Source organism: Giraffa tippelskirchi, chromosome 10 (genome assembly GCF_054371585.1).
Source record: "Giraffa tippelskirchi isolate mGirTip1 chromosome 10, T2T-mGirTip1v1.2.pri, whole genome shotgun sequence".
Lineage (NCBI taxonomy): Eukaryota > Metazoa > Chordata > Mammalia > Artiodactyla > Giraffidae > Giraffa > Giraffa tippelskirchi.
This window is the reverse complement of record NC_137284.1, coordinates 63,483,669-63,503,866: the sequence shown is the minus strand read 5'-3', so window position 1 is coordinate 63,503,866 and position 20,198 is coordinate 63,483,669. Positions and strand designations below refer to the sequence as shown.

Sequence of the window (20,198 nt, the reverse complement as noted above, 5' to 3'; positions counted from 1 at the left end):
TGTAGTGTAAAAACAGTTATAGATAATACATAAGTGGATGGCAGTGGCTGGGTTCCAATACAATTTTATTTACAAAAACAGGCAGGAGCTCTAGTTTGCTGACCCCTAGAATCTATCAAAATACCTTACTGCTTCTCCTACTAGCAATTAAACTTCCTCAAGCCTCTACCCTAAAAAAACAAACAAAAAATCAAAATCCCACATCACTGCAAGAAATTGTCCTGTACTTACCATCTCTACATCCCTACCTCTCATTTACCCCCAGTGCCAGACAATCTGACCTCTGTGCTCACCGCCCTCTGAAATTGCTCTTATCAGAGTCACCAGCAATCTCCGTGTTGCTAAATACCTCAGAGACTCCAGTCCTCTCTTTCTTACTCTCACCACAGCTTACAACATAGCCAGCTACTCCCTGCTCCTGGAAACACTCTCCACTCTTAGCTTCTGAAACCGCACGGGATTGGTTTTCCTTGTATGGCAGTAGCCACTCTTTCTGCCATCAGTCTTCTCTCTACATGGTGAAGTTACTCAGGGCTCCATCTTGGGTTCTAGGCTTCTCTCCTTTGGGGACCTCATCCACTCTTTAGCTTTAAATGACTTGCTGAAAACTCCCGCCTTTATTTTTTCTGCCCAGATCTTCCCTCACCTTCCCTTTTGCTGCCTCACATATCTAGTTGCCCACTTGACATTTCAAGTCTCTCAGGTGTCTAAAACATAAAGTGCTGAATAAATATGACTGAATAAATAAATGAATTTACCTGGTTGCCCAACAGAAACCAGGGCCTCATCAGTAGCCCCTCCCTTTTGCTCACCTCATACATTACCCAAATGTAAGTCTTATCTTTCCTAACCAAATCCTGGATCTTTCCTGGCTCTCCATAGCTAATTCCCAGGCAAGTACAGCTGCATCTGTTGCTGAAATATTGAAATATCAATTCTTCCATACTGGTTGCAAAGAGTTGCTAGTCTAAGCTCCAATTGTATTGGCCTCACCTCGGGGTGCCAGCTGTCTATCCAGCCTGGCCTAGCAGAGAGATGTCTGTAGACCCTTGTTTTTGATTAGTCGCTCAGTCGTGTCCAACTCTTTGCGACCCCATGAACTGAAGCATGCCAGTCTTCCCTGTCCTTCATCATCTCCCATGGTTTTCTCAAACTCATGTCCACTGAATGCCATCCAACCATCTCAACTTCTGTCGTCCCCTTCTCCTCCTGCCTTCAATCTTTCCCAGCATCAGGGTCTTTTCCAAGGAGTCGGCTCTTCCCATCAGGTGGCCAAAGTATTGGAGCTTCGGCATCAGTCCTTCCAATGAATATTCAGGATTAATTTCCTTTAGGATTTACTGGTTTTATTTCCTTGCTGACCAAAGGACTCTCAAGAGTCAAGAGTCTTCTCCAGCACCACAGTTCAAAAACATCAATTCCGTAAACACTGCTCAGGGCTAAAGCTACCATCCATCCTGATGAATCAATACTCATGCAAAACTGATTGCTAAAGATTTTAATATTACCCTTACCTAATATACTGTCACTAAAATATTCTGGCACTAGAAAATCATCTCTCACCCAGTTCTTTGGAAAAGCCATCTAACTGAGCTCCCTACCTTCTACTCTTGCCTCCTCAAGACTCTGCCAGATGATTTGTCTAAAATACAAGTTGATTGCATCTCTCCTCTACTTAAAACCTTTAAACATGGATTGCTTTTGCTCCGTTACTAGGTCATGTCCAACTCTTTGCAACCCCATGGACTGCAGCACGCCAGGCTTCCCCGTCCTTCCCTATCTCCTGGAGTTTGCTCAAACTCATGGATAACCATCAAGATAAAACCCCAACTCCCTAATAAAGTTCACCAGGCCCTTCATGATCTGACCCTTTTTCATCCTTCAGAGGGAGAAGGCAATGGCAACCCACTCCAGTTCTCTTGCCTGGAAAATCCCATGGACGGAGGAACCTGGTGGGCTGCAGTCCACGGGGTCTCGGAGAGTCGGACACGACTGAGCGACTTCACTTTCACTTTTCACTTACATGGATTAGAGAAGGAAATGGCAACCCACTCCAGTGTTCTAGCCTGGAGAATCCCAGGGACGGTGGAGCCTGGTGGGCTGCCGTCTGTGGGGTCGCACAGAGTCAGACACGACTGAAGTGACTTAGCAGCAGCAGCATCCTTCAAATCTCACCTCCTTGGGGATGTCCCCTCTGAAACCATGTTAAGCAGGCTCTTTCTCTTACTGTTGCACCCGTTTGTTTTCTTCATTGCATCAATCACAATTTGACATTATGTTGATTTTTATAAGTCTGTTTCCCCTACTAAAGTATTGGCTCCTGAGGGCAGATGCCATGTGTGTCTTATGCTCTCGCAGACCCCTTGCCCTTATATATTTGTGAAGCTGATAAATCTGGTCCCCTGAATCTCTTCTAGCTTTGTTTCTTGCCCCTTTCTCCCTTGTAATCTATGGTTTAGCTGTATGCAGCCAGCAAATATTCAAGTATCATTTGATCACAAACTATTCTCAGTTCCTTAAATAGTCCAGGCTACCCTTTGCTTGGAAGACTTTGCACCCTGGTGTCCTTTCCCCTGAACTCCTGCTTGACTTCCAGGAATCAACAATGTCATTACACCCTCCCCTTCAGGACCTTTTGCCTGTTAATCCCTCCAGATCAGAACCCTCGGTACTATCATTTAAATGCCTGTTTCCCTTCCTGCTTTCCTCACTAGATGGTAAGCTTGTAGAAGGCAAGAACCATTTGTCATTTTTCATAGTTGCATCTAAGACAACTTGCTTAGTGCCTGGCAAACATTTAGCAGACCTATTCAGCCCTAAAGCAGTCACTCGAAGTCCTGAGAGGGAGTCAGTGAACTTATATCCATTTGGGTGTTGATATACTATTTGTAAGTGGGATATCTTCCCCCAGTGGTAAAGGGTTTTGTTTGTTTTCCTAAGAATGAATTTTCTCTTAGTGAAAATTTTCCTTAGTGCTTCTGATAGGCAGTGACTTCACCTGGAACTCACTGTTTGGCTTTATGGGAAGAAAGTGGTTCTTAGTGGGAAGTACAAAATATAGGTTACTAAAAAGATCTTTAGTGAGACTGGGTTTTGTAATGTTTTAGAGGACACCAGAAGACAGCAGTTATCCTTCTTTGAAATAATTTTTTTGTGTGTGTTCATCCTAAATTCATGTAATTCGGTTAAAAAAAGAATCTCTTTCCTCTGCTTGTTAATGGTGGTTTTATGGTTTCATTCTGCTGGGCACATAAATATGTTATAATATAAACAAGCCAATGGTGTAATGAATCATTGCAGTCTTATTGTGTGTATGTTTTTACTACAACTCTTGGGGGAAAAAAAACTACTCATGCTTTGCATTTTTAAATTATGCTAATGTGATTAGTCATTATGATCCTACTTACTCTTCATGATGGATGAATGATGTCTAAGAATCTGATGTACTTGTGAGGGACCTGATTAGTGCTTGAGACCCAATCAAGAAGCTGATGATGGATTCACATACACATTAAAAAGTTACTTAGGACAGAGGAGTTGATCATTGCTTATATAAGATTGTATAGAGGAATAAAATAAGTGTAAATTGTCCTAACATACATTTTTTAAATTAAAAAAACTTTTATGAAGCATATTTGATTTTCAATGTTCAGGTATACAGCAAAGTGCTTCAGATACACACACACACACACACACACATATATTCTTTTTCAGAATTTTCCACTCTAGTTTATTACACGATATTGAATTTAGTTCCTTGTTCTATACACTAGGCCCTTGTTGCTTATCTGTTTTATATATAGTAGTGTATATCTGTTATCTGAAACTAATTTATCCCTCCACCATTGCCCTTTGGTAGCTATAAGTTCTAATGTACATTTTTATTCTTCCATGTAAAATATCAGCTGCTGCCATAACCTTTGAATATATTTTGCCAGGTTATGTCTAGGCCACTTTTTTTTTGTTTTTTGCAATCAAAGTGTGAAAATGACCGAGTAAGTTACTGTTATTGTTTAGTAGGAAAATTCCCACATTCACATCTGTAAACAGGTGTTTGCAAAGCCCAGACTTCAAAATAATTCACCCATTCTTTCATTTTGATGTTGCAATCAAGCAAAATGAAAAACAGAAGAGGCACATTTTGGTTGATTATTATTCTGCCAAATCAGATTGTTTCTGTTATTGTTTTACACAAATAACAAAGCTCAGAGGGCAAAGTGGGGAGCAGGGAGAAAAATATGGATGTGTGTGAGGAGAGAGAAAGGGTGGGGTTAGAATTTTAAATGACTCCAGTAAATTGAAGACTTGCTTAATGCTCTCAGAAATAAAAGTCAGTATAAAAAGAAGTAGTTTAGAAAAATAGAAAAGAAGCACTTTACATTCAGTTTTTTAAAAGACCATTTTAGAAGTAGAACCCCCTTTTCAGAAGAAATCTATGAAGAGTCACACAAATATATAAAATAGGAAGAATATTTTTAGTAAACATTGTATTAGTTCAAATTTATCACATTTTTTTTTGAATTCACTGAAAAAACAAGACTGTTTTGATAATACCTAAAATTAAAATCTATACAGTCAGCAAAAACAAGACCGGGAGCAGACTGTGGCTCAGATCATGAACTCCTTATTGCCAAATTCAGACTTAAATTGAAGAAAGTAGGGAAAACCACTAGACCATTCAGGTATGACCTAAATCAAATCCCTTAGGATTATACAGTGGAAGTGACAAATAGATTTAAGGGACTAGATCTGATAGAGTGTCTGATGAACTATGGGCAGAGGTTCGTGACATTGTACAGGAGACAGGGATCAAGACCATCCTCATGGAAAAGAAATGCAAAAAAGCAAAATGGCTGTCTGAGGAGGCCTTACAAATAGCTGGGAAAAGAAGAGAAGCAAAAAGCAAAGGAGAAAAGGAAAGATGTTCCCATCTGAATGCAGAGTTCCAAAGAATAGCAAGGAGAGATAAGAAAGCCTTTCTCAGCGATCAATGCAAAGAAATAGAGGAAAACAACAGAATGAGAAAGACTAGAGATCTCTTCAAGAAAATTAGAGATACCAAGGGAACATTTCATGCAAAGATGGGCTCGATAAAGGACAGAAATGGTATGGACCTAACAGAAGCAAAAGATATTAAGAAGAGGTGGCAAGAATACACAGAACTGTACAAAAAAGATTTTCACAACCCAGATAATCACGATGGTGTGATCACTCACCTAGAGCCAGATATCCTGGAATGTGAAGTCAAGTGGGCCTTAGAAAGCATCACTACAAACAAAGCTAGTGGAGGTGATGGAATTCCAGTGGAGCTATTTCAATTCCTGAAAGATGATGCTGTGAAAGTGCTGCACTCAATATGCCAGCAAATCTGGAAAACTCAGCAGTGGCCGTAGGACTGGAAAAGGTCGGTTTTCATTCCAATCCCAAAGAAAGGCAATGCCAAAGAATGCTCAAGCTACCACACAATTGCACTCATCTCACACGCTAGTAAAGTAATGCTCAAAATTCTCCAAGCCAGGCTTCAGCAATACGTGATCCATGAACTTCCAGATGTTCAAGCTGGTTTTAGAAAAGGCAGAGGAACCAGAGATCAAATTGCCAACATCTGCTGGCTCATCAAAAAAGCAAGAGAGTTCCAGAAAAACATCTATTTCTGCTTTATTGACTATGCCAAGACTGTGTGGATCACAATAAACTGTGGAAAATTCCGAAAGAGATGGGAATACAAGACCACCTGACCTGTCTCTTGAGAAACCTGTATGCAGGTCAGGAAGCAGCACTTCGAACTGGACATGGAACAACAGACTGGTTCCAAATAGGAAAAGGAGTACGTCAAGGCTGTATATTGTCACCCTGCTTATTTAGCTTATATGCAGAATACATCATGAGAAATGCTGGCCTGGAAGAAACACAAGCTGGAATCAAGAATGCCGGGAGAAATATCAATAACCTCAGATATGCCGATGACACCACCCTTATGGCAGAAAGTGAAGAAGAACTAAAGAGCCTCTTGATGAAAGTGATAGAGGAGAGTGAAAAAGTTGGCTTAAAGCTCAACGTTAAGAAAAGTAGCATCATGGCATCTGGTCCCATCACTTCATGGGAAATAGATGGGGAAACAGTGGAAACAGTGTTTTTTTGGAAACTTTATTTTTTTGGGCTCCCAAATAACTGCTGATGTTGATTGCAGCCATGAAATTAAAAGACGCTTACTCCTTGGAAAGAAGGTTATGACCAACCTAGATAGCATATTTAAAAGCAGAGACATTACTTTGCCAACAAAGGTCCATCTAGTCAAGGCTATGGTTTTTCCAGTGGTCATGTATGGATGTGAGAGTTGGACGGTGAAGAAACCTGAGCGCTGAAGAATTGATGCTTCTGAACTGTGGTGTTGGAGAAGACTCTTGAGAGTCCCTTGGACTGCAAGAAGATCGAACCAGTCCATCCTAAAGGAGATCAGTCCTGGTTGTTCTTTGGAAGGTCTGATGTTGAAGCTGAAACTCCAATACTTTGGCCACCTCATGTGAAGAGTTGACTTATTGGAAAAGATCCTAATGCTGGAAAGGATTGGGGGCAGGAGGAGAAGGGCACGACAGAGGATGAGAGGGCTGGATGGCATCACTGACCTGATGGACATGGGTTTGGGTAAACTCCAGGAGTTGGTGACGGACAGGGAGGCCTGGCGTGCTGCGATTCATGGAGTCGCAAAGAGTCGGACATGACTGAGCGACTGAACTGAAAATTAAAATTAGGGGATTAGTAAAAATTATCATCTTACATGAGCTTCAGCAACAAATTTATTTCTGTGATTTCTTCTTGCATAGTATCAAGATTCTTCTTGATCACAATGCTAAACTATGGGAAATAGAGTTCTTCAACAAGTTACCTGGTGATCTCAGGTTGTCATTCCATTTCTGTCACAAGAAGGAGCTTCATTTGTCCTGAGGGCTGCACGAAGAGAATTAACCTGAGGAGGCCATGAAGCACGTTGCTGGCCTCTATTGGGTTACCATTTTGTATGTGACACTTGAATGTGCCTATTTTTCAAAATATTGTTTTGTAGAGGTTAAAAATTAAGTAAAATTCCAATGGAATGTTTGCTGACCCCTTGAGTCTCCTCAGGGCTTCCCTGGTAGCTCAGACAGTAAAGAATCCACCTGCAATGCAGGAGACCTGGATTCAATCCCTGAGTTGGGAAGATCCCCTGGAGGAGGGCATGGCAACTCACTCCAGTATTCTTGCCTGGAGAATCCCATGGATAGAGGAGCCTGACGGGCTATAGTCCATGGGGTCGCAAAGAGTTGGACATGACTGAGAGTCTCCTCAAGGGCATAGAAGGGTGGGGCAGTGTGAAGACACTTCTAGCTGACCCTCTCTGAGTTGGGGACATCTCCACTCTACAAGGAAGATTTTAACAACAGATTTGCTGGCCTCACCGCACACCCCACCCCCTACCATGTCACCCTGCTACAGGCATAAATGCTGTATTCTTTTTCCAGTATTTTCTATCTCAGTCAATGGCATCACCATTTTAGGAGCTGAGGCCCCTTCAGCTTTCCCTCTTCGTCATCCCTAACATTTAATACCTCATGAAAGTCTATTCATACCATCTCCAAAGTGTCTATGAAATCCATCCTCTCATCTCCTCGCTCTTCTATTGCAATGACATCAAGACTTGAGCTTTACCCTACCTCTCACAGCCAGAGCTTCTGTTGTGAGACACAATTAGATCCAGTCATCCCCTTGGTTCAAAGCTGGTAATGCTATCTTTCTCTTACCGGGTTGAGACCAAACCCCTCAGCATAGTACAGAAGATCCTTCACTGTCTGACCCCACCGTTCTCCAGCCTCACAGGCCCTGAACTCATCACAGTAGATGCACCTTATTCTTTGCATCTGTTTTCTTTGTGCCCAGAGAACTCTTAGTTATCCTTCAAGTTCCAATCCAAACATTACCCCTTTCCAAAGCATTTCTTGAGGTTTCCCAGGTGGCTAAGTGGTAAAGAATCTGCCTGCAAATGCAGGAGTTTCAGGAGATGTGGGTTTGATCCCTGGGTCGGGAAGATCCCCTGAAGTAGGAATGGCAACCCACTCCAGTATTCTTGCCTGGAAGATTCCAATGGCAGAGGATCCTGGTAGGCTACAGTGCATGGGGTCACAAAGAGTCAGACATGACGAGCGACTGAGCACACACAAAGCATTTCTTGATTTCTTCGGGCAAAGCAAATTGTCCCTCTTCAGCTTCCTTTACGCTACTCATGCTTGTAGCATTTGCTCCATTTTCTTTTACTGGGATTATCTGTTTATGTCTCTCATTTCTCTAATATATGGTGAACTCTTAATGAGCAGACTGTCTCTCATCCATTTTTTTATCCCAAACACCTACCATCACACTTGACATGTGCCTGAGATAGGGGAAACTCTTGTCTTGTTGAACTTTTCATTACAGCCCTTCATGTGGAGTTTGTTCCTGATCTGTACAGTGATAAACTAGCAGAAACCACAGTGCATCCTGTAGACTCCCTCTGGTCTAAATTGTCAGTTTCTTTTCTCCTTCAAGCTCTCCAAGCCTTTGGGCACCTAAATCTTTATCTTCCTCCAAACGCATTAGCATATTTCCGACTTGAATTTCAGTTCAATTGAACTGAATTTCAAAACATCTTTTCTCTATGGTGTTTGCTTTCCCAAATTTATTTATCCTACTGTCTCCCACATGATGTGATACTTCCCTGGTGTTTGGAATTTCAAAAAAGAACTGATTTATCCTGGTTTTAGCAGGTCAGACTTTTGGGGAAGGATTATTATCCTGCTCCAAGTAACTTTGGTGTAGAGACTGTTTCATTTTGTTTCCCCACTACATTTTATAATCCTTCCCAGGAGAGCTCACATGTAAGCTATCGCTGATTTGCAAATATTAGGTCCTCTGCCCCCATATTTCTTAGGCCTTGAAGATGCTGAAATGAGGTTGCGATCTGAATCAGTTTCGTATATTCATGTGAATATGCATCTGTTAGATTCTTTTCCCTGTCTGTCTTTACAATTCAATAAAAATTCATCCCATGATATCGTTACTGCTTACAAATTCAGTTGTTATTCCTGGTCATTTGGATATTTTATAGGTTTTTTTTATCATCTTTTATTTGCTTCATGATTTTACTTGAAGAGAATTCAGTAACACCTACTAGGATGGGTATTCTTTCTCAGCCACTCAGTGGTATCCACCCTTTTTCAAGGCATAACATTTCCTATTTCCAATCCTCTCTGGGTTTGAAAAAAAATAGCCTGGCAATGGTTCACTAAGAATTGTAATTTAATCCTTTGGAATAACAGGCTTTTCATCTGTGCTCCCTGCAATGATCCGAGATCTGCCACACAATCAGTTCCTTAGAAAAGAACAATGCTACTCAGAAGAAAAAAAAGTACTGGCAACATGGAAAAAAAAATACATATATATATATATAACTAGTAAAAAATATTATATTTGTATATATATAATATATGAGGCCATTTATAAAATTTATAAATTTAAATTAACCTTGAGAGTGAATGGCATCAAATTATGAATTATCACTACTTTTCAGAAGAGGAATCAGAACATTTCTGACAGCAAATGAACTCGAGTGAATGTCTATGCTTTTGATCCAGACTGTGTAAACACAGGCTCATAACTAGATATTTTTGTGTTTATGTTGGTGGAGTCTCTAAAGTTATGCTTACAGTTCCAGGAACAATGTAATATTTAAGAAAAGACAAACACAGACCTAATTCTTACCTCTCATGTTTACATGGAGCAGGTTACTGTAAAAAAAAAAAAACAACAACAAACTACACAGGTGCAACCCTGTATGTCTATAACATAACATGTATATTTGTTTAAATGGGACAGGGCTGATGCCCTCCTTTTGAGACAATCATAGGTCATCAGCAATCTGCGTAGTAATTTATCACCTCGTTTTCAGTCATTATCACTGTTAGTCAACCATGTGTTCTACAGCCTTCACATCACAGATAGTTCACTGGAATTAGTTAGATGTTTTAAGATTCATTAGCATCACCATTATTACTACAAATCACACCATTTATTTAGCACCAACAATGTGCTGAAGAAAGCAAGTTGGCACAATCTAAAGTGGATAAGAAACAATCCCAAGTGTAAAAGGAGCCTAGGACTTGAGCTCTGGGCAAGGATGAGTGAGGGCAGATGACTGGCAGACTCAGGAAAAAGGCTATTAGGGTGACACATTTTCATACCCAGAATGCAGCCTCCTGGAAGGACAAATACTGCAAAAATCCTTTTCTTTCTCCCAGTGGCCTGATAATCTATAGAAAGTAAAGACAGCTGACCAGAAGGCATATTTAAGATGAATTTGGGCAAACTGCTCATGTTTACGGCACATTATTATTTTTTTTCTGCAAAGCCTATTGAAACTAGAACTCTCTTGAGTCTTTCTGAGCTGAAGTTGGTGTCTGAATCCATGTGTCTCAGGCTCCCTCCTCTATCAACACAGGCTACCTGTGTGATGTCCAGAGAAGAGATCCACTCAGTTAGTTGAGGTGGGGTGTGAGAGGTTGAGTCTGAGTTTAGCCCACAGAATACCATATAATACAAAAGGAGGCATTTCCTTCTGATCTAACTATTATCGCAATCAACTTAAGGTTCTACCATGCCTTATTTGGCATATAAAGGACAAGTCTAATACTCTTTTTCCTTTCTATAAAATATAAACATTCAGAGTTCAGTGACCCTAAATGTGATTATACAATTGGGCCTGGAAACTAAGTTAAAGAAAAAGTAGAGAAAGAATTTTTGTCTTGTCTTTCATGGTATCAGCCCAAGCTTTGAACAATGCTTAAGAATGAAAGAAGTCATTTAGAGAGAATGTTTGTGTTCCTCTTTTATACGTTTATTTAATACTTTCATAGATTTTGAAAGTGAAACTCTTAGTTGCTCAGTCGAGTCCAACCCTTGGGGCCCCCATGAATTGTAGCCCACCAAGCTCCTTGATCCTTGGGATTTCCCGGCAAGAATATGGAGTCGGTGGCCATTCCCTTCTCCAGGAGATCTTCCCAACCCAGGCATTGAACCCAGGGCTCCTGCATTGCAGGCAGATTCTTTACCATCTGAGCCACCAGGGAGGCCCCTAGTAAAATAATAATTCATATCAATAAAAATTCACTTTATTTTTATTGAGAACCAGTACATTTAAAGCCATCTTATATTTGATGAGTAAATCTGAATTATTAATGAAATTTTCAGTTTGCATAAAAAATCATACATTTTTCTTTATAAGAGATGTGATATAATTTTTAACATTTTATAAGAAGTGATAGGATAAACATTATTTCTAGGGTCTGATTTGCAATAAGAGAATTATTTGATCTTTCATATACCCTTTTGACTTCTGGTTATAAAATTAAGGCTAAAGACACTCCATATTTTATAGGCCCAGGTTTTCTATAATGTCTAAATGTTCATAATCCCTTTACTATACTCCAGTTAGCATTTGTGCACATGAGTATAACTGAGATAGAAAAAAAAATACCCTTTCCACCTGAGTATTTCAGTTTGGTATTCTTGGTATGAGATGAGTACATTTTTATAGAAAATGGCTGCAGAAGAAAAAAGTAATACTTAAGAAGATAGAGTCCAAGAATTCTTAAGTATCTGGGAAGATTTTTTAAGTAAATAAAAAAGAAAAAAAAATGGTGGGATTTTTTAGAAAACAAAGTGAGCCAATATATTTCACCATTTATTTATTGTTTTGGAAAAAAAATTTACAAACCTGTACCAGCTAAATCCCCCTTCCCACAATGACTGATGCCATTGGCAAGGTTGCTATGTGCAGAAAGAAGACTGAAAAAGATAAAGTACAAACATTGTGGGTCTTCATTGTCATTATGAGAAACTAATGTTTTTAGACCTTGGATCTGAGAGGTAATTTACATGGCCGATTATAAGAACTCTCCTGGAATGATTGTGCACCTGCATTTGGTCAAACAGAAAGAAAACTCTCGCACTGAGTAATGTACCATATGCAAATTGAGGGATCAAAGGATCACAACAGCTGGCATGCAAAGAATATTTTACAGATTCTTAGGGAGCACTGGTCTGGAGGCATTCAGAGCTTCCACCAAGCTGGCAAAAGTGTAGCTTAGGTAACCTTAACTAGAGTGTGAATGAAAATGGCTTTTGGGGAAAGGGAGAAATGTTACAGCCGAAGTCCAAAACTCACTAGCATTGATAACAGCATCCAGAAAAGTGAGAAGAGCCATTAACAAAGTCATTAATTAGAATGTTTTTAACATTCCTTCTATCAACTGAAAGCATGTTTAATATGCACTTTCCTTAATTTTTTTTAGTCTTTTCTTTCCTATTTTTTTAAATGTATTTTAGTTGATTTACTGTGTTGTGTTAATTGCTACTGTATAGCAAAGTGATTCAGTTATATGCATATACACATTCTTTTCAAATTATTCTTTTCCACTATGGTTTATTACAGGATATTGAATCCAATTCCCTGTGCTATACAGACCTTGTTTTTATCCATTCTGTATATAATAGCTTTATCTGCTAGTCTCAAACTTCCAATCCATCCCTCTCCCATACACTCTCCCCCATGGCAACCAGAAGTCTGTTTTTTATGTGAGTCTGTTTCTGTTTTGTAGGTAAGTTCATTTTTGTCATATTTAAATTCCACATTTAATGATATTATATGGTTTTTGTCTTTCTCTTTCTGACTTACTTCACTTAGTATAATAATTTTTAGGTCTGTCCATGTTGCTGCAAATAGCATTAGTTCATTCTTTTTTGCAGTTGAGTAATATTCTGCTGTATATGTGTATATCACATCTTCATTATCCATTCATCTGCAAATGGACATTTAGGTTGTTTCCATGTCCTGGCTCTTGTTAATATTGCTGCTATATTTCAATATTATTGCTAGAAAAAGATAACCTGCCTGAATTTCATAAAGACACATTGGTGAATTTCATAAAGACATATTGGTGAATATAATAAAGACATATCAGCACACTACTTATGTTTCCAGGGCAGAGTGGGTGCATCTTTGGTCAACACATAGATTAAATGACAGTAGTGCTTGAAGGCTCAGCTGTTAGTTGAGAAAAGAAGTTATTATTCATCAGAAACAGACTGCTAACAGGACTTGAGAGACAGTGTGGTCTATGGAAAGAGCTCTGGATCATCTGCAGCTTCAACTTGCTCATCTGTTAAATGGGGATAATAACACTTGCCCTGCCCAGGTCATATTTGTTGTGAACATCAAACAAAGTCTTCAGAGGTGAACACACTCTGTAATGTATAATATGTAATGTACATAATGCAAGGGATTATTCTTAATGAATGAATTCACTAATAGCTATTCTTTTATAGGGATTAGAGAAGTCCTAAATCCCCAAAGAGACTGATACAATTATATCAATAATTATTTGACCCTTGTATTTGTTTTAGTTAATAATCACATGCATCTCTTATTTAGGGAAGAAAGCTGAATTTCCTGTGTGAGCCACCCTTCTGCCTGTATTCAAGTCTGCTTTCTTTGTGTTTGCATAACTCAGTGAACTCAGCCAAGATGTCAACAGGGAAGTCCTCTTTTTGATTAAAATGGGTTATTTTGGCATGTATGTCCTAATTCTAATCACCAAGACAAGACCAAAGGAAAAAAAAAAAAAACAATGTCCCATTCCATGTGATTCCAGAACCCTGGGCTTCCCTCATTCTTGGTCCACTGACCAAAAAAAGCTACCATTTTAGCAAAATTTATACACACCACTGCTCTTCTATGTAAGTTTTGGAACAGCACATTCATAATACTGTATTAAGAAGCATCATCAGAAATAATCAAGGTTCAATTGTGCTCACAGAGCAGCCCTTTATTTTTCTCTTTCTAGAAAATTCACAACTTGGCATCTGGTCACAAAATTTTAGAAGCCCTTGGCCATGCCAGTAAGCTTTGAAGTGTAGCAGAGAAGGCAATGGCACCCCACTCCAGTACTCTTGCCTGGAAAATCCCATGGATGGAGGAGCCTGGTAGGCTACCATCCATGGGGTCGCTAAGAGTCGGACACGACTGAGCGACTTCACTATCACTTTTCCCTTTCATGCACTGGAGAAGGAAATGGCAACCCACTCCAGTATTCCTGCCTGGAGAATCCCAGGGATGGCAGAGCCTGGTGGGCTGCCGTCTATGGGGTCGCACAGAGTCGGACACGACTGAAGCGACTTAGCAGCAGCAGCAGCAGTGGATAAGCCCTGGGATGGAACTTTCTTCAGCTAAATTTTACATGCTTATCATCTGGTAACTAATTTTTCTTGCTTTTTTTTTGTTGTTGTTGTTGTTTCCTTTGAAAGAGGAGAAGGCCTTGTAACTGAATGTATATTTTGCAAAGGATTGATAGCCTTTTTATTAATAAGCCTGAGTTATAATAGGGACCATGTGTAATGCTCTCTCTCTGCCTCTCTGGAAGTGCCTCTCGACTTGCAGCTCTGGGAGGGCTCTCTTCTTTGTTGTTGTTCAGTCACTAAGTCGTGTCTGACTTTGCGACCTCTTGGATTGCAGCACATCAGGCTTCCCTGTCCTTCACTATCTACCGGAGTTTGCTCAAACTCCTGTCCACTGAGTCAATGAAGCCATCCAGCCATCTCATCCTCTGTCACCCCCTTTTCTTCCTGCCCTCAATCATTCCCAGCATCAGGGTCTTTTCCAATGAATCAGCTCTCCTCATCAGGTGGCCAAAGTATTGGGAGGTTCAGCATCAGTCCTTCCAATGAATATTCAGGGTTAATTTCCTTTAGGATGGACTGGTCTCCTTGTTGCCTTCAGGTAACTGGGCTGTCTTACTTTGTAACCTTAAGGCTCAAGGCCAACTCTGGGACCAATTTTTTCATTTGTAAAAAGCATTCTGGAGTTGAAGATCTTTCAAAGCCCCTTTCAGCTCTGAGCTACACCTTCAAAGATGATCCAATTTAGTCAGTGCATCAGCCTGAAAAACACACTCTAAATATTTGGGGCCTACCCTCAATAGGGGGCAGCAGCCGACAGGGGCTAGGCCAGGCTGGGGGCCGGGGGCCGGGGGCGGTGGCCGAGAGGGGCTAGGCCGGGCCGGGGTCCGGGGGCGGCGGCCGAGAGGGCCTAGGCCGGGCCGGGGGCCGGGGACGGCAGCTGACAGGGCCTAGGTCGGGCAGGGGGCTGGGGCCAGCGGCGGTGGCAGCGGCGAGAGGAATTACCCAAGCCCCAAGGTAAGAGAAACCCAAGTAAGACGGTAAGTGTTGCGAGAGGGCATCAGAGGGCAGACACACTAAAACTAAAATTACAGAAAACTAGCTAATCTGATCACATGGACCACAGCCTTGTCTATCTCAATGAAACTAAGCCATGCCGTGTGGGGCCACCCAAGACGGATGGGTCATGGTGGAGAGGTCTGACAGGAAGTGGTCCACTGGAGAAGGGCATGGCAAACCACTTCAGTGTTCTTGCCTTGAGAACCCCATGAACAGTATGAAAAGGCAAAAGGATGGACACTGAAAGATGAACTCCCCAGGTCGGTAGGTGCCCAGTATGCTAATGGAGATCAGTGGAGAAATAACTCCAGAAAGAATGATGGGATGGAGCCAAAGCAAAAACGATACCCAACTGTGGATGTGACTGGTGATAGACGCAGAGTCCGATGCTGTAAAGAGCAATATTGCATAGGAACCTGGAATGTTAGGTCCATGAATCAAGGCAAACTGGAAGTGGTCAAACAGGAGATGGCAAGAGTGAACGTCGACATTCTAGGAATCAGCGAACTAAGATGGACTGGAATGGGTGAATTTAACTCAGATGACCATTATATCTACTACTGTGGGCAAGAATCCCTTAGAAGAAATGGAGTAGCCATCATGGTCAACAAAAGAGTCCGAAACGCAGTATTTGGATGCAATCTCAAAAACGACAGAATGATCTCTGTTCGTTTCCAAGGCAAACCATTCAATATCACAGTAATCCAAGTCTATGCCCCGACCAGTAACGCCGAAGAAGCTGAAGTTGAACGGTTCTATGAAGACCTACAAGACCTACTAGAACTAACACCCCAAAAAGATGTCCTTTTCATTATAGGGGACTGGAATGCAAAAGTAGGAAGTCAAGAAACACCTGGCGTAACAGGCAAGTTTGGCCTTGGAGTACAGAATGAAGCAGGGCAAAGGCTAATAGAGTTTTGCCAAGAGAACGCACTGGTAATAGCAAACACCCTATTCCAGCAACACAAGTGAAGACTCTACACGTGGACATCACCAGATGGTCAACACCAAAATCAGATTGATTATATTCTTTGCAGCCAAAGATGGAGAAGCTCTATACAGTCAGCAAAAACAAGACCAGGAGCAGACTCTGGCTCAGATCATGAACTGCTTATTGCCAAATTCAGACTTAAATTGAAGAAAGTAGGGAAAACCACTAGACCATTCAGGTATGACCTAGATCAAATCCCTTATGAGTATACAGTGGAAGTGACAAATAGATTTAAGGGACTAGCCCTGATAGACAGAGTGCCTGACGAACTATGGACAGAGGTTCATGACATTGTACAGGAGACAGGGATCAAGAAAATCCCCATGGAAAAGAAATGCAAAAAAGCAAAATGGCTGTCTGAGGAGGCCTTACAGATAGCTTGGAAGAGAAGAGAAGCAAAAAGCAAAGGAGAAAAGGAAAGATATTCCCATCTCAATGCAGAGTTCCAAAGAATAGCAAGGAGAGATAAGAAAGCCTTCCTCAGCGATCAGTGCAAAGAAATAGAGGAAAACAACAGATTGGGAAAGAATAGAGATCTCTTCAAGAAAATTAGAGATACCAAAGGAACATTTCATGCAAAGATAGGCTCGATAAAGGACAGAAATGGTATGGACCTAACAGAAGCAGAAGATATTAAGAAGAGGTGGCAAGAATACACAGAAGAACGACCCAGATAATCACGATGGTGTGATCACTCACCTAGAGCCAGACATCCTGGAATGTGAAGTCAAGTGGGCCTTGGAAAGCATCACTACGAACAAAGCTAGTGGAGGTGATGGAATTCCAGTTGAGCTATTTCAAATCCTCAAAGGTGATGCTGTGAAAGTGCTGCACTCGATATGCCAGCAAATCTGGAAAACTCAGCAGTGGCCACAGGACTGGAAAAAGTCAGTTTTCGTTCCAATCCCAAAAAAAGGCAATGCCAAAGAATGCTCAAACTACCGCACAATTGCACTCATCTCACATGCTAGTAAAGTAATGCTCAAAATTCTCCAAGCCAGGCTTCAGCAATACGTGATCCATGAACTTCCAGATGTTCAAGCTGGTTTTAGAAAAGGCAGAGGAACCAGAGATCAAATTGCCAATATCCGCTGGATCATCGAAAAAGCAAGAGAGTTCCAGAAAATCATCTATTTCTGCTTTATTGACTATGCCAAAGCCTTTGACTGTGTGGATCACAATAAACTGTGGAAAATTCCGAAAGAGATGGGAATACCAGACCATCTGACCTGCCTCTTGAGAAACCTGTATGTAGGTCAGGAAGCAAGAGTTAGAACTGGACATGGAACAACAGACTGGTTCCAAATAGGAAAAGGAGTACGTCAAGGCTGTATATTGTCACCCTGCTTATTTAACTTATATGCAGAGTACATCATGAGAAATGCTGGGCTGGAAGAAGCACAAGCTGGAATCAAGATTGCTGGGAGAAATATCAATAACCTCAGATATGCGGATGACACCACCCTTATGGCAGAGAGTGAAGAAGAACTAAAGAGCCTCTTGATGAAGGTGAAGGAGGAGAGTGAAAAAGTTGGCTTAAAGCTCAACGTTCAGAAAACTAAGATCATGGCATCTGGTCCCATCACTCCATGGGAAATAGATGGGGAAACAGTGGAAACAGTGTCAGACTTTATTTTTGTGGGCTCCAGAATCACTGCTGATGGTGACTGCAGCCATGAAATTAAGAGACGCTTACTCCTTGGAAGGAAGGTTATGGCCAACCTAGATAGCATATTTAAAAGCAGAGACATTACTTTGCCAACAAAAGTCCATCTAGTCAAGGCTATGGTTTTTCCAGTGGTCATGTATGGATATGAGAGTTGGACGGTGAAGAAAGCTGAGCGCCGCAGAATTGATGCTTTTGAGCTGTGGTGTTGGAGAAGACTCTTGAGAGTCCCTTGGACTGCAAGGAGATCCAATCAATCCATCCTAAAAGAGATCAATCCTGGGTGTTCATTGGAAGGTCTGATGTTGAAGCTGATACTCCAATACTTTGGCCACCTCATGCGCAGGGTTGACTCAATGGAAAAGACCCTAATGCTGGGTAGGATTGGGGGCGGGAGGAGAAGGGGACGACAGAGGATAAGATGGTTGGATGGCATCACCGACTCGATGAACATGGGTTTGGGTAGACTCCGGGAGTTGGTGATGGACAGAGAGGCCTGGCGTGCTGCAATTCATGGGGTCGCAAATAATCAGACACGACTGAGCGACTGAACTGAACTGAACTGAACTGAACCCTCAATATCTCTCATGAAAACAGTTCTTACCTCCTATATTAGCTTGAGTTTTCATTCAAACTTCTACAACTGAAAACCATCATCAACAACAAAACCCCACAACTAAAATAATGTTTGTTTGTTTTTTGCAAAAGACCGTTCAGTTTCAACTTATTGGATTCATTTGTCTACTCTATGGGGAGAAATATATGGAGTATTTCACTGTGAACAACTACACTTTGAGTGACAAACATTTACTGTGATGATCACTGGAAAAGCAATGCTAATTACTGGTTAACCACCTTAGCTGGCTAATATCTAATCTAAACTCTGTCATTAACAGGCCAAGGGCCTAGGATTAACTTCAGTTTCCTTATCTGCAAAGTGGGAACTGAGCCAGTGACCCAGCTCTTGAAAAGTGCTTGTAATCACTCTTGAGTCTTAGAGGGCAAATGACCATGGGTACCATCTGACACTCTTTGGAGGGTGCATTTACTCTTTGAGGCCATTAAGGGAACCATTTAGAACTGTAGCAGCGACTTACTGATGTTGTCCCAGTGGTCCCAAAGACATAATGCACTGTCCATATACTTCTTGCTTTCTTTGTGTATATCAACTAATCTGTCAGATAGTACCTTTGATAGATCAATTTGCTAGACACAAGTGTGTGGGCATTTTACTCCCAGACAGTACTTGCCTTTTCCCTGCTCTTAAAAGAATCAGAGACAAACCCAAACAGGCATCTACACAGCACTCTTACAGAGAACTTTGGGGTTATTTATGAAACAGAGTTGCTAACTGCTGTGACCTCCCTGTGGCTCTATTGTATTCTCTGGTGTTAAGAAGAACTACACTGAGTGGAAGTGTTCGAGGTACTTTTTTGATTTTAACATTATTAATAACAGCTCTAGGGTATGAATGTCTCTCCACGCACTTGTCCTCTTCTCTTTCCATCTGGATTCACAGAAAGAGGGACTTTGAAGAAGGTAAATCTACTTAATTTCTGGATCCCTTCCTATCTGCTCTCTCCTCAAGTAGCATTTTGATCAAATATTCATAGTCTCTCCTGTGTCATTAATCTTTCTTTGGCTACTCTTTTCTTTCAAATTCTGTAAAAATCTCTAATTTAAATTTTTTTTTGATTGGAGTATAGTTGATTTATAATATTGTGTTAGTTTCAGATGTACAACAAAGTGGCTCAGTTATACATATATTCATTCTTTTCCAGATTCTTTACTCACATAGGTTATTACAGAATATAGAATAAAGTTCCTTGTACTACACAGTAGATTATTGTTGGTTATCCATTTTATTTACAGTAGTGTATGTATATTAATCCCACACTCCTGATTTATCCCTCCCCTCAATGTTTCCCCTCTGGTAGCCATAAATTTGTGTTTTCAAAACCTGTGAGTCTCTTCCTGTTTTGTAAATAAGATCATTTATATCATTTTAAAAATTAAATCCCACATCTAAGTGATATCATATGACAAATTTGTCTTTCTCTTTCAGACTTACTTCACTTAACATGATAATCTCTAGGTCCATCCATGTTGCTGCAAATGGCACTATTTTGTTCTTTTTTATGGCTGAGTAATACTTGATTGTATATATGTACCATATCTTCTTTATGCATTCCTCTGCCGATGGACATTGAGTTTGCTTCCATAATTTGTAAACAATGCTAC

General features: G+C 40.7%; 1 protein-coding gene and 1 long non-coding RNA gene across 3 annotated transcripts in view; one reads left to right on the top strand and one right to left on the bottom strand.

The window, feature by feature from the left end:
• The window catches only part of UMAD1 (UBAP1-MVB12-associated (UMA) domain containing 1), a 345,403-nt gene that overhangs the window by 34,770 nt on the left and 290,435 nt on the right, over positions 1 to 20,198 (bottom strand). The window contains exon 4 of one of the 2 annotated variants that reach the window (XM_081531710.1): positions 6,627 to 6,735. The exons of the other annotated variant lie outside the window; for it this stretch is intronic. Within the exon in view, the coding sequence (XP_081387836.1) occupies positions 6,627 to 6,735 (109 nt within the window). The remainder of the gene's footprint in view (positions 1 to 6,626; positions 6,736 to 20,198) is intronic. 2 annotated transcript variants of the gene reach the window in all.
• LOC145522723 (uncharacterized) overlaps positions 1 to 20,198 on the top strand; it is a 174,070-nt gene that overhangs the window by 39,216 nt on the left and 114,656 nt on the right. The window lies entirely within an intron of this gene.